The 14,793-nt window shown below is 45.8% G+C and overlaps 1 protein-coding gene and 1 long non-coding RNA gene across 3 annotated transcripts in view; one reads left to right on the forward strand and one right to left on the reverse strand.

Annotated features, from left to right (window-relative positions):
* Nucleotides 1–550: 550 nt before the first annotated feature.
* Nucleotides 551–5,857, reverse strand: LOC128142188 (uncharacterized). The gene is made up of 3 exons (XR_008235293.1): nucleotides 5,510–5,857; nucleotides 4,190–4,464; nucleotides 551–809 (listed from the first exon to the last, which is right to left on the reverse strand). It is a non-coding gene; the product is annotated as an uncharacterized LOC128142188 (long non-coding RNA).
* Nucleotides 5,858–12,981: 7,124 nt separating this feature from the next.
* NKAIN3 (sodium/potassium transporting ATPase interacting 3) overlaps nucleotides 12,982–14,793 on the forward strand; it is a 393,979-nt gene continuing 392,167 nt past the window's right edge. For both annotated transcript variants that reach the window (XM_052788441.1, XM_052788442.1), the window contains exon 1: nucleotides 12,982–13,256. In XM_052788441.1, the coding sequence (XP_052644401.1) occupies nucleotides 13,203–13,256 (54 nt within the window). In that variant the 5' untranslated portion in view covers nucleotides 12,982–13,202. The remainder of the gene's footprint in view (nucleotides 13,257–14,793) is intronic.

Here is a 14,793-nt window from a genome sequence, read left to right on the forward strand (position 1 = left end):
TGGATTCATCATGACGGGGGTTGGAACTAGACAGTCTTTAAGGTCCCTTCCAACCCAAACCATTCTATGATTCTATATCGATGTTCAACAACTGAAACATGTTTCTTGACAATACATAACACAGAAAACATACTTTGCATGGGGCTGTCTTTTCAGAACATCTTTTGCATGTGCAGTGACACTGGTTTCCTGGTAAGTGCCAACTTTTAACCAAAAAGCAAGGACTACTCCTTTTTTTTTGGCTCCCAGAGATGCACCTAGTCAAAAAGAGCATGATATTGCTGGAATCAGGAAGAATGTGGATGTGCAGACATGAAAAAAAAAAAGCTGCACAATTCCACCACCCAGATTTTAGGTACTTTGCTTCAAATCCTATTCCAAAAGAAAGACTAATGAGCGTAGTCCCTCACCCAGAGGAGCAGAACTTGTTGAATGAGAAGATGCCATCTTTTACACAGCTGCTTCTCTCTTACCACTTTCTTAAGAATTCTTCTTTTTTCTGCAGAAAAGAGCTATCAAACCTGGTAATGTGTTTACATAACAGCAAACATTTCATCTCAAATTATAGATTTATTTCAGGTTTCAATATTTACTGTAACATTCGAACCACAAGAGTTCCCTCACAGCCAGAAAACAGTGGAGCTTCAAGTGATGAGTTCCCGTGTGTCCCCGGCCTGGTTCATATTACCTTTCTGTTCCTTGGGGCTAACAAAACCCTTCACAGGCAAGAATGAACCACAGGTAGGTCAAATTCATATCCAGAAGTTCACTGCAGTTTCATTATATTACTGTTAAGTTCCATGTTCCTGCTGAAAAGATGACATTTTCTATTGAATAGTGACATTTGAAAATATAAAACTAACATATTACATTTTTTCTGAAATATTTGATTCAGCAAACAAGTGACAGACAGGGATATTTCTGGTTTCATTGGCTTTTGAAGAAACATTATACAAATTGCTATTTGCTCCCAAGTTTTAACCCCTTTTTTTCCTTTACATAGGCAAGTGGATAAAAAAGCAGAAATATGAGCCGTTTAAGACAACAGCACAAAAACTTTTCTGAGTTTAGTTTTTTTATGTTTACCATGGAAACATTCTTTGAGACATTACTTAAGAGCCAAACAGGGATCAGTTAGTGGAACACAGTCTCTGCCTTGAAATTTTATATGAATATATCAAGACATATCAGAAAACTTTCTTAAGGATAAATAGCAGACTCGCAACTTGCTAGACACGCAAATGCAAACGTGGCCCTCATTTCAGTTTGAAAACTTTATATGAAAGTCCACTGCAAAAGGCAATCTCGGACAGAAGCACTTAAACTTTTTAACACCTCTAGCAATCGCTGCGTCTGTATACAGCTTTGTTAACTACGGTATTAAAAATGAACTGGGACTCCAGTTAACAGTCACAGCACTGTAAATTTGTTGTGGCGCATTAGAGAATCTGGCCCGGTGCGTGTCACAGTTGTTTAATTCATCTAAGGTTGGCCGGGTGTCTTTTTTACTTAAATGTATTCACACCCATGCAAGCTGTCAAATTGGAATTACACTTAAGGGCTCAGACGGAGGTGCAGCTGCAGAGCGGCGATGGGGGCAGGGAGAGGAGGGGCTCGCACCACTCCCTCTCCTGCTGGCCCGGACTAAAAAGGATGCCTCCTTAGCTGTTGGCCTGGTCCTGTCTTCCCTGAGTGTTGACTGACGGTCTGCTTGACCTGGCTTCTGTCTGGAATTTACAGTTTCATGTAATCTTAAATGACTTAGGGATACCATTTTAATTTAGCAATGGGTAAAAATCAGGCATTGAAGAGAACAGCCTTGCAGCTTTAAATGACCGAGATACCATCTATCATCACAGCCCTGTTCTGTCTACTGCTAGAGCAAACTCTCTTCATTAGAGCTGGGAAAAGTATTTGTAGTAAAGCATTTATTCAGATAATTTAGCCTTTTATTTTTTTGCTTTTTTCCTATTGAAATTTATCTGCAAACAGTCTGATTTTTATGTGCTGGCCTATTATTCAGAGTTATTCAGTGAGTTCTTTATGCAGCTTCATTAGAGTTTATGCACTGCTCCTGAATTGCTCACTCTGGCCATTTTTCTCAAGTATGAGCCAGTCATAATTTGCTATTTGTTCAGGGGAACATTCAAATAAGTTTCCTAATGTTGCTTTCATTTTCTTCCGAGCATCCTGGAGGACTGCCTAACTTAGGGCAGGATCGTTGCTTAGAGGCATTCATGCTGTCCAGAGTTTTCATAAAAGTATCCCTGGTGACACAATGGCTTTCTGTCTCTGACACATCTCCTTCCCTTCACTCCTCGTACTGTCTTTGTGTTAGAATTTTTGACAGCTTTCTATGATTCAAAGGGACTTCCTGGTATCCTATAGGGTCCTGGTATTGCAAGTATCTATGTGTTATCCACTTCCCTTCATTAATTTGTCAACTCCATCTCAAAATTAATTGGCTTAATTTGTTTCTCCCAATAGCCTTGGGAAAGTTGTTCTAGAATCTCATTCCTTTGCTGGCTGGAGTCCTCCTAATTCCCAGCATAAAGTCGTCATCAAAATACTGCCTGCTACATTAATCTTTGCATCCCGGGACTGAGTTTTGGTTTTTTTTCTTTAAGAGCCCTTTTATAGCAAGTACAGAGTTTGATGCAGTAGTGAAAATTTCCAACAACATATTTAATTTTAAGCATAGCACTATAACTTTAAGGAGTGTCAAATGAATGCAAAACTATATGACTACATTTTCTGTATTAAAATAACTAACTAGTACCCAACTTCTCAGACAGTATTGGTCATCCAGGCTGAAAATTCATCAGTACTACCTTCTTGATCAGTACATAGTATGCTTGATTATGTTTAACAGTCAGAGTGTGTGCTATCAGATTCTGGAGCTGATTCAGCTTCCATTCAACTGATGTGTTACTGTTACCCTTACACACCTAACAGCTCTACTTTGTTGTGGGGAAGACTCGGTTTATTTTTCTTTATGCAAAGTAAGTTTCCTGTAATCACTTGATTCCTGGAGTTGGTCTTACACAACTAACATATATTAGCAAACGTGATAAAATCATCATACTTGGTAACATGTATTGCCAGTATGTATGGATATTGAACAGCATGCTTACACACTGGCAATTCAAAGTCTACAACAGAATTAGTAGGTTATGGAAATATATCTGCAATGTGTAGGGAACTGATAGAGAAAACCAAGAAGGAGTGTATTTATTTACCTCTATGCATGGATCGTTAACATGGAAACTCATAAATTCTGAACTGTCTGTGAAGATTTGTTAAAATCTCTAAAAATAATGTCATAGGCTGGTCTCAGACAAACCATGAGCCTGAAGAAGAGGTTCGCTTTGAAGGTTAGGGGGATACTTATGTTGTAGACTTTAGGTTATTATAAGCATCAAATTGCAATACAATTTAGAGACAAGGCTAGGAGCCGAAGTTCCCCACATTGCAAGTGGTAGAAATCTTGATAGGAAAAAGTCTCTTTAGTTGTTAAATAGACTAGAGCCGAGAGTGCCTCTCACCTTCCTCCTTCCCACAGCTCCTAGAGAAGGATCATTTCAATGTTATGAAGGTTTACTCACTGCACAGGTAATCCAGTAAGTATAACAAAGGAGACTCCGGTCTGTAAATTCCATGTAAGTACATATATGACAGTGGAATATTGTCATTTTATTATTAATTCAGATATTCAGAGGCTAATTATGTTCCAAGGAACTCAGCTATGGAAACTGAAAACTGAAAATGTATGTATTTCAGAGCGACACATAATTATATACTTCTAGTTTGCCCTGTCTATCTTGAATTACTTCATGCAAATCTCATTTTCAAGGATTATGTATAAAGTAAAATTAGATGAACCCTTAAATAGCTAATATAATATAATTATGGAATTATTGTGTGTGTGCATAGCGTGCACATAAGATCCAGCTGTTAATTAGTAAATCAGATTGATTTAGCAAATAGAAATTTGTTCTGATGAAAAACTGGAAGGAGGGACAATTACTTCCTAGAAAGTTATTGTTTGTACTATGAACTCACTGAAAGGAAAAAATGAACATGGCAAAAAATACTCTTATGAAAACACCAATTAAGTCATATAAGTAGGAATTCATTGCTCCCAGAATCTAGTCTGATGGCTTTGTACAAAAAGACACGAGGTGTTTACCATGCATATGGATTGTGTAATGGTAAGGCAGCTTTATGTAGTCAGATCTTCTACTTGTGTATATCACTGCATTTCATCTGACACTAATGGAGTTAGGGTAGTTTGCATCAGATGCAGATCTAGTTCCTTAACCTTTCTTTTGAGGGATACAGCTGGCTCCAGAGAGTTAAAAATTCAGTCAGACAGCATACAGTTTCCCTGAACCAAAATTCCCCTAGTGCATCTCCTTGGATGGATGCTGTTCATAGGCTTTATCCAAATGGCAACCTTGCACTCTGTCAAAAAAGAAAACTTGAGTTAAAATATTTCAGCTTTGTAGACATAACAAAAGAAGATTTTTTAAACTACAAATATAATAACAATAATTTAGGTAAATTTTGTTATTTGGCATCAAGCGGACAAGTCAGTTTTGCCTTTCTTATGAAAAGCTGACATTTAATGCCTGAAAATAGCTGGAAAATGAGTGTGAATTACTCAGAGAAAAATATTGCCTCTACTAAAGCTGACAACAGAAACTTTAAACCAATTGCATAGAACAACCTGTCATCTCAGCCTACAAGCCCTATTCAGGCCTTAGCAATGTGTTCATTGCTTCCCAAAGTCCAGTTGATTTCAGTGGGAGTTCTGAACGTATCCAGAGCAGGAGGTACTGCCCACATTTCCTACAGTGGCAAAACCTGTGCTGTGGCCTGTGATGGTTTATCACTGATCCCCAGATTCAAAATCTAGTTCACCAAGTCACAAAAGCTGAGCAGAGCATGAATGTAGCAAGTGTCACAAGAATATTTCAGACCATCCTAGCATCTAAAACCCTTTGGTTGTGAATAACACAGCTGGTATCAGTGCCGCCTTTTAAAAACATAACGCAAGAGCTCCAGCAAGCAAAGGAAAACAATCCATGCTATACCCCATTTCAGATGATATAAATTCAGCTTTGCATTTCAAAGGACTTTTCTATACAAACATGTACACGGTGAGAGAGCTGAAACATTTTTAAACAATGATGAATGGATCACTGAAAGTGTTTGTCATCATGCATCTGCAGCTGGACACCTGATAAGCCGTTCATGATTTCAGTGGGAAAAAAAATGCATGTTCTCCTTTGCATTTATTCTCATCAGGGAAATGTCAGCAAAAATACTCTCAGTGTATCTGCATCCATCTAAAGAAATGCTTCACCAAAAAGTATCTTTTATTACCAAGAAATACTCTGAGGATAGAAAAAGCTTGGTTTATTGTGTAAACGCCCTTTATCCGTCTTTCAATGGTTGTTTACAACAAGCTTTGTTGTAAACTCCATTCTTGTAAACTCCACTGTACCTCGACTCAAGTTTTCCCATATTAAAATTGAGGATTGTAGCAATGTTTATTCACACTGAATGGTTCAAAATGGATCACTGACCTGCAAACAAGAAGAAAGCCTTATTATTTGTCAGCTTTTTGTTCCTGCAGTTAATATGAGAGACAGTTGCAAAGATCTTGTGCTTTATTCTAGTCTGGCTGTTACTGGCTAGAGGGATGTGGTAGCATGTATTATACCAAAAAAAAAAAAAAGAAAAGGTAAAGACAGAAAAAACAAACCCAAAGCTGAGCTGGAGTCTACTGCTGACAAACCAGAATGAGTTATAGGGAGTCAGTCTGTGTACTGAAGGCGCTCATGTTTTCAAAACTGCTTTCATATTGTCAGGGCACCGCCAGCCCTGCCTGTCCTGGCCACCCCCCTGGGGGTCCCCCCACCCTGCCCACGGCCCAGGACCCCGTGTCAGCACCCCAAGGGCTGTCAGTCCCTGCCGCAGCAGGGCCGGTCTCAAGGTCCCCACAGCCTGACCCTGCCTGGCCATGAGCCCGACCTCTGGGCTGATGTCCTGTCCTGGCATTGACCCGTCCCCAGCCCCATGGACCTGCCTGGCCACTGAGGGGCTGTGCCTGACCCCGGTTCCCCACACTGGGCCTGAACATTTAAAACACTATTTTTAAAATAAAAAACATCTTTCACAATGAACATATCTTTCCATTCCATAAAGTACTTGCATTTTAATGAAGAATACAGTTTCCTAGAGGCAGGTGTTAACATTGAAATGGAAAATTAGATCATTGTATTGTGTATCTGCCTTCAGAAGGATAAATTGAAAATAGGATTTACTAAAAACACTGATAGTATCTTGAAACCCTCATTTGTCTTTAAAGGTATATTAAATTTCATGGGGTTTCTAGTTTGCTTGAGGTATTTCAAGACTGCTTGGGGAATACACAGTGGAATGTTTTTCTAAGCTATTACAACTGCATGTCTGCCTAAAGTGTGACCTGTTGATAGCTATGTGGAGGTGTATTTTGATCCCTGTAACCTCTCTCGCTCTGGGAAAGCTTATAAAATAATTACAAAGCTTCTGATTCCCAGTCTTTCTGCATTAAATGCCAAAATTAAAGGTGAAATCTGAGGCCACGGGAATCTGTTCTTAAAACTCCGATTCTGCAGACCCTGAATGTACTTACCTAATCTCTGCACAATATCTAGGGCTACTCTCAGTGTTTAAAATTAAGTAAATACACAAATCTTTCCAGGATTAGGGTTATCCTCTGACACTCATTTTTATCAGTAATTTCCTCTGAATGATACTCATGATCAAAGATGGCAAAGCCAGGCATGAAGGAAGTGTTTCTGCTACCATATGTGATTATTACTGTAGTCCAATGGGCATAGTTAACAAAACACACCTCCTTAAGCCGAGGTCAGTGACCAGGTAAGTTTGATGCAGGTTGAGGAAAACTCCAGCACAGGCAGACAAGTAAATGGCTTATTAGATGGAATAGTATACACCATTAAAGAGCTACAAGAAAAGTCAAATATTATGAATTTCATCTTGTCCTCTTGATATGAGATCCTTTAACAATGGTTTTAGTTCTTAAAAACTAAAATGTTCATATCTTTTATTCTGAAGAGTATAACCTACCAAGGACTAAACCTATAAGAAATGGAAGTCTCTACTACATAGTTGTAATATCTCTTACAGATATTTGTGACGATATTTTTCTATAAATGTGAACCACCTTGGTTTTCTGCTTTGAATGCAGAGAGATTAAAAGCACAAGCTCTGACGGCCTACAATTAATGGCTTTAGCATAAGGAATCATACAACTATGTCAGGGTATGGCCATGTCTACATGAACGTATCATAAAGCTTTTGAGTACATGCTTTCTTTTCAAGCACACTAAATTTGCATCCATACAGCACATCTTGTTAGGCATTAAGCTAGTCCACAGGGCTTTTTAGTGCTTAGACATTTTTTCACCTACTTGGCATGCACAGTGCTATATTAGGGCTATCTTCATTATGAAGCTGGAAATGAGTTTCTACGGTTATTTGACTATCAGCTTCTCTACCCAATTCATGGGTAGAGAAATCTATAAAATACAGTCCTTCCTCTTTGCTTTGTACATTATATTATTCTTATATTGCATTCTCTGATGTGTTCTAGAAATCCTATGCCTTCTCATAATCATACTTCATTTTTAACCTCCTCCCAACCCAGGTTCTCTCTCCTGTATCTCTCCTATGCCCAGTGCTTTCAGCTGTAGGGCAATTACATCCTAATAGCTTAGTTCCTTGTGCTCCTATGGAAGTCATGTTCTACAGCATTCTCTTGTTAATTAACATTTTTTTACTGCTTCCCTGACCAGGTAACAGTTTTTTGCTTGTGGAACCTTATACTCAGGAATAAATTTGCTTTACACAACTGTCCTTTTCATTTTGAGATCAGTTTTGGCTAGCTAGAGTACAGAAATTGCAAAATAATTCAGGAACATCAGAAAGCAAAGAGCAAAATTTTAGAGATTCATAGGCCTCTGAAACTTCTCTGCAACTAAGCCCCATGCAGCTGCTCGCTCACTCCCTTCCCCGTGTGGATGAGGGAGAGGATCAGAAGAGTAAAAGTGAGAAAACTCATGGGTTGAGATAAAGACATTTTAATAGGGAAAGGAAAAGCCATGCACGCAAGCAAAGCAAAACAAGGAATTCATTCACCACTTCCCATCGGAAGCAGTTCAGCCATCTCCAGGAAAGCAGGGCTCCATCACGCCTAACGGTGACTTGGGAAGACAAACGCCATCACTCCGAACATCCCCGCTTCCTCCTTCTTCCCCCAGCTGTATATGCTGAGCATGACGTCATATGGTCTGGAATACCCCTTGGGTCAGTTGGGGTCAGCTGTCCCAGCTGTGTCCCCTCCCAACTCCTTGTGCCCCCCCAGCCTCCTCGCTGGTGGGGTGGGGTGAGAAGCAGAAAAGGCCTTGACGCTGTGTAAGCACTGCTCAGCAGTACCGAAAACATCCCTATGTTATGAACACTGTTTTCAACACAAATCCAAAACAGAGCCCCGTACTAGCTACTGTGAAGAAAATTGACTCCACCCCAGCCAAAACCAGCTCATTCTCCACCCTTGGCAAGCAAGCCCCATGTGCCTGGGCTGGCAGACGGGGCATCCAACGTGGGGCTCGAAGGGTTTGAGCTAATGACGGGTTTGAGATAATGACAGGTTTGCTTGGATCTAGCAGGTGCTTGATCGAATTTATAGCTGTTATTGCTGTTCAGCTATTAATTGACAGGCTCCTGTGCTTGCCATGGGGCTTGCTTGCCTTGCTGTATATTAGAGTCTGGTGCTCATTAGTGGCTGCTTTTTGCTTTTGCTGCCTGCTCTACTGCTGCCCTGCTTATCATCTTACTCTGTTGTGCCTGGGAACACTTTGATAACAGCAACGGCGATGCGGCTGATCTGGCAGATGGCCAGGGCATCACTGCTGTTTCTGTGCTGCTGTACTGGACAGGCTGGAACTCCAGTGTGAACTCGAGTTAAAGGGACTGTGACCTGTGGATGAATCCACATGGGAGGAGGACTCCCTGAAGCATCTGTGGCCATGAATAAGCCCATGCCAGAGCAGGTACGTCTTGAAGCATCTGTGGCAGTGGTTATGTGTGTGCTGCAGCAGGTATACCTCTGAAGGGACCGTGGCCCAAGGATAAGTCCACGCTGGAGGAGGTACACCTCAAAGCATCTGTGGCTGTGCATGAGGTCATGCTGGAGCACCTCAAAGCGTGTGGCCATGGATAAGCGCACAACAGAGCAGGTACTCCTCTGGAGGGACTGCAGCCACGGTAAGGCCAAATTGGAGCAGGTTTACCTCTGAAGGGACTGTGGCTGTGGGTAAGGCCATGCTGAAGCAGGTATATCTCTGAAGGCATTGTGGGCCATGGAGAAGGCCACGCTGGAACAGGGGCACCTCAAAGCAGCTGTGGCTGTGGATAAGTCTATGCCGCAGCAGGGATACCCCTGAAGAGAGTGTGGCTCGTAGATAAGGCTCCACTTGGAGCAAGTACACCCCTAAGGGACTGCAGTCTGTGGATAAGTCCAAGGCAGAGCAGGAGCAAGGGGAGGAGTTCAATGAAATGTTAAACCCTATAGCCTGGCCCAGAGGAACCAGGGATGGAGATTGTAATGGATACACCTTTAAATTGCTGTAACCGATGATTTGAGTTGCATGTTATAGGAATTACTATAGCAGGAACCACCTAAAACAGTGGAGGACGAGTCTTACAAGAAGCAGTGGAAGTGCAGCAGTGACCCGACCTGAGCTGGTTTGGTGCCCAATAACTCCATGCAATACACGATCTCTCCTGTCCTGAGTGACCACCATAACAGATGGAGCCCAAAGTCATGGACTCGATGAACTCCATGGACATTTTGTGGACATTTTATGGGCATTATATGGACATTTCACAGGGGTGGTCCATAGATTGAGGGAATGATATCTGTGTCTTATATCAAAGGATGGGAAGGAAGGTGGTGGTTAATGAGGTTGTATTAGGTAGTGTGGCACCTGAGCATGACATAAATGGTATGGAATAAGAGGTGGAGAATGTGCTGGTTTTGGCTGTGTGGGGCTTAGTTGCTGGCTGATGTTAAACCACAACATCAGTGAAGATGGGAATTTCCATTTACAAGGATGGGAAGAATGCAAGTGGTTTGGAAAAGTTTGGGTTGGTTTTTCGGGGTTTTTTTTTGCTTTTTAGATGTCACTTCTGAGACTTACTTTTACATGCTCTGAAAGTTATCATCAGCTCTGGAATTCAAGTTCAGTAACGCACAGATTAGAAATTGTGAAGATGGGTGAGTTAAACTGTTTATACAGAAATACCCACTATTGGCTTTCTCTTTTTTCTGTTTTTTTTTTTTTTTGTTTGTTTTTTAAAGGAATTTTCCATCTCTAATAGTCTGGAAGACAGCTTGAACAGTGCTTGCCTCTGAAACAGTAATACCCACTTGGTTCTGCAGGCTGCTAAAACAATAGCTTGGACAGGTGAAAAGTGCCTTGTGTATCTTATCCAGGTCTTCAGAGAGTTCTGCCTTAACAAAGAACATGGGTTAATGTCAGCTACTACCCTAGTACTGGAAGGTATCTTCTTGCTTGCGAAAAGGAAAGGTAAGGATTTAGCTCCTTCTCAGAAGAGCACTACCCCTGGGGAGAAATAGAAGGGGAAAAGTTATGGACCTCATCCCACTGATGTACAAGCAGGGGCTGAATATGGTGAGTACAAGTAAAATCTCTTCAGCACTAGCTCTTTTATCTGCTTCCTCACCCACCCTGCAATTCTTATTATTAATCTCTGTATTATTGGGCTTAAGTAAAAAGCATCTGGTAGTGTATTAAATACTTCAGTGAAGTGCAGAGAGATGATGCCTGCTCTAAGTTCTCTGTATAGAAAACCAATTATCCATAAAATTTACCAGTTCAGGCTGGCACAATGTATTTTTGGCAACTATCACCTTTTCAATTTACTTCCATATCTTCAAGTATTCATCCTTCAAAATATGTATGTTCTCAGAACATGTAACTTTAGTGAATTTTAGCCCCAGGTGGAATTTTATCTTAAAAGCCATACATAGAAATATAAATCTCAGGCTGTTTTATTTAAGTTTTGTGTGTTGTGCAATGTGGGTTATATTTCACACTCCTCACATACATACCTTGTCAAATACATATCCTGGATGAGTGGAATCTGGTTCTTACTTGTCTTTCTTTTGTTCCTTCAGTTTGGTATATAAAACTATCTTAATGCTTTCCTACTTAAAAGGGAAGTGGTAGAAAAAAGCAGCTTTCCAAATCTAATCTGACACAATACTATTTTGCAGTAGTTTTGTAATTATTTGACTATTGTCACTACTATTTAATGCATACATTAAAAGTTGTATGTAGTTTGGGGATACGATACTGTGTATTTCATAGAGACATTAATCAGATATCTTGCTAAAATGCCTTGCAGAAGGTAGTTGTTTTTTTTTTTTCCCTCAGGGCAAGCTTCAGTGTTCTTTGGCGGAAGTCTGTGTATCATGGAACAGCAGCTCGTAACAGCCTGTAGGAAAGCACTGTCTGGTCAGCAGAACATGGCACTTTTGCCTTAATGCCTATAAAAAATAATCTGATTTACCCATACTTTGTTGGAGATGGAAAAAAAAAAAAAGGTAGTTGACACTTCATCCATGTATCAAAGTATTTTTACGAGACAGCGTGCATATTTGTATCTATTACTCCTCCCCAAAACATGACTTGTCTACCACCAAAGTGCATATATAGATGTAGGGAGGGCAGCGTCCTCACTGACCCTGTTTCTCTCAGCTGCCCACGGAGAGGCTCCGGGAGAGCAGCGGCTAACCACCCCTCTCCTCGCACGCAGGAATTCTTTGCAACTCTCGGAGTCCATTTACCTCTGACGAGAGAGAGCGTCGCCGGGGCCGAGCCCCTCTCCCCCGAGGCCCTCCCCAGCTCACACCCGCGAGGGGCAGCGGGAGCCGGCGGGCTCTCTTGGCACAATGGCGTTGCCAGGGAGGGAAACCCCCTCCCCCAGCGCCGCCCGCCAGCGGCCGAGGAGGGGATTAAACAACCCGAGCGCCGGCCTCGGACACCCAGGCCCCTCACCGCCGCCGGGGAAGCCAGCTCGCCCTTCCCGCGCTCCGGCGCCGCGCAGGGGGGCGGAGAGGGAGGGAAACGGGCTCCCTGAGGTACCTCCCGTCACCCGCTTGCCACCCGCCCTGGGAGCCGGCACCCAGCCTCTGCCTGAGGGACTCCCTGAGGAACGGGGGCCCGGCTGCCTCCCCCCCGCCCACCCTGGGACACCCCCCACCCTCCGCCCCCGGCACAGCGCAGGCCGCGAACAATAGCCCGCCGCCCGCCCCCGGGCTTCCCCGGCCGCCGCACGGGCAGGCTGCTCCGGGGCCGGCCCCGCCCCGCCCCGCCCCGCCGCTCGGCGGCCGTCGCTCCCCTGCCCCTCCCCGCCTCAGCCGCCCAAGTCCCTTGAACTTTCCCCGGGCGCTCGCAACAAGCGGCCCGCGCCGGGCTGCCTCGGCCGCCGCTGCCCGCACGGCCCCCTGCCCCTCCCGCCGAGTCCCCCCGCCAGCACCGCCTGCCCGCGGAGCCTCCAACAGCCCCGCAAGCCGCCCGCCCGGGGAGCCTCCGCGCCCCTTGCCCCGGCCCGGTGCCCTGAGGAGAGCCCGCCGCCGCCCCCGCTCCTCTCCCCCCCACACCTACTACGGCGCCCCGCTCCCCTCCCGCAGCCGCCCCCCGCCCTCCCTAGCACGCCCACCCGCGGCACCCCTCCACTCCACCCCACCCCACCCCACCCCACCCCGCCTCCCCGCCCGCGTTCCCTCTGCCCACCCCCGCTCCGGTCCGCACACGCCCACCCCCGTCCCCTGCCCCTTCCCCAGAGCCAGACCCGCGCCGCGCCGGGCAGAGCCCCCTCCCCGGGGCCGCGCTGACCTCCGCGCCCTCCTTCCCGCCGCCGAGGAGAAACCCCCTCAACAAAGGAGGGGGAGCAGCGAAAGGCGGGCGACGCGCACACGCCCGGCCGCTCCGTCCGGATGCGGTGAGCCCCCCGCTTCGCCTCCGGGGCCGCGTCAGCGCGGGAGGGAAGAAGAGGAGAAGCGGCGGCTCTCCGGCGGCGCGGCGCGGCCAGCTGCCACCATGGGCTGCTGCACGGGGCGCTGCACGCTGATCTTCCTCTGCTCGCTGCAGCTGGTGAGTGCCCGGCCGCCCGCCCCGGGGCACGCTTCGGCTTCGCGGGGGGGCGGGAAGGGACGGGCGCTCTCCCCCTCCCCGGGCACGGCCGCCGGGGCGGCACGGAGCGGCGCCGCCCCGGCTGCGGAGCTGTCCGCGCCCTGTGCGAGCGCAGGCGGCCGGCCCCGCTCCCGCCGCCCCGACGGCCCGCCCGCTCCTCGCCCCCCGGCTGCCGGCCCGTTAAGTTTTGCGGTGCGACGCGAGGAGGACGCGGCGTGAGGCGAGAGCGGCCCCGCGGCTGGGGAGCGGGGAGGCGGCGGGCCGGGGCGGGTGCCGCCGTGCCTCAGCCCGGGCGGCCGTCAGCGCTCCCTGCCTGAGGGAGAGAGACTCCCCCGCCCGGGCGTCGCTTCCAGGCGGCCCCGCTCCCCGCGGGTGCCGGGCAGGGGCTTCCCCCGTCTGCGGAAAGTAGACGCCGAGGAGAAGAAAGAGGAGGACGGTGCCCCCGCTCGGCCGGCAGCCGGTGCCCGCGGGGCGGACGGCGGCTCGGGGCCGGCGCGGCGGGGCCCGGGCCGGGCCGGGCACGGCACTGCCGGGCGCTGCCGCCGCGGGCCGCCCACCGCCCGTGTCAGCGCCGGGGGGTGTGTGGGTGGGGGTGCGTGTGCGGGAAAAACACCGTCATCGCCACCTCTTTCCTCTTTCTGTTTTTCTTAACCTTCGTAAAAGCGGCATCTGCCGGCCCCCTCCTGTGACTTTTCTTGGGATTCCTTGCCTCTGATCAAATATTCCTCGGTGTGCAATGGAAACAACAGAACGGTGCATCTTCTTCTCTTTGTTTACTTGAAGTTGGCATATTTGTTTCAGAGAAAAGAGTTGTCGAGACAAAACACTGCCAAACAGTAATAATGCTTCCTCTGGCTCATTAGCCGGATGGTAGAATAATGCTCTTCCTTTAACAGTCGTCCCTGGTCCCGAGAGTATTTTAAAAGATTTTTCTCTTTTCTAGTGACTCAGAGTCATCATTTTGCCACATGATCTTTCTTAAGATGAGTGCTGTTCCTTGTGTGTGTGTGTGTGTCTGTAAAGAAGAAAAGTGGGATGCATTCACTGTGGGGTTTTTTTTTTTTCTTAATTTTTTCAATTCTTTGCTAATCTTTCTAGTGTTCTGTTACAGCACTTTGAAATCGCTTCTGTTTCAGTGGTAATACACTTAAATGCAATACGTACAATTACTTCATTTGGAGATCCTCATTCATTTTCATGGCTTTATGCCAGATTTGCAGCCTGTGTAAACTGGTGTACCTCCATTGTTTCCAGTGTGAGTCTGGACTGTATTCAGATGTACTTTTTAGTGTGGCGGAGCTAAGTGTGGTTTAAGTACTTCAATGGCACAACCTTGCCAAAAAGCAGAGAAGACGTGTGATTTGTACTTTTAGTGTGAGGAAAGGTTTGTTTATACATTTCTGGCCTTTTTTTTGTCTTGTTTTCCATCAGTTTTGCAGATAGTGTCCTATTGACTGCAGCAGAATCATTCCTGATTTACTTCAGTGCATGCGGGAGG

The sequence above is a fragment of the Harpia harpyja genome, chromosome 5 (genome assembly GCF_026419915.1).
Source record: "Harpia harpyja isolate bHarHar1 chromosome 5, bHarHar1 primary haplotype, whole genome shotgun sequence".
Taxonomy (NCBI): Eukaryota; Metazoa; Chordata; class Aves; order Accipitriformes; family Accipitridae; genus Harpia; species Harpia harpyja.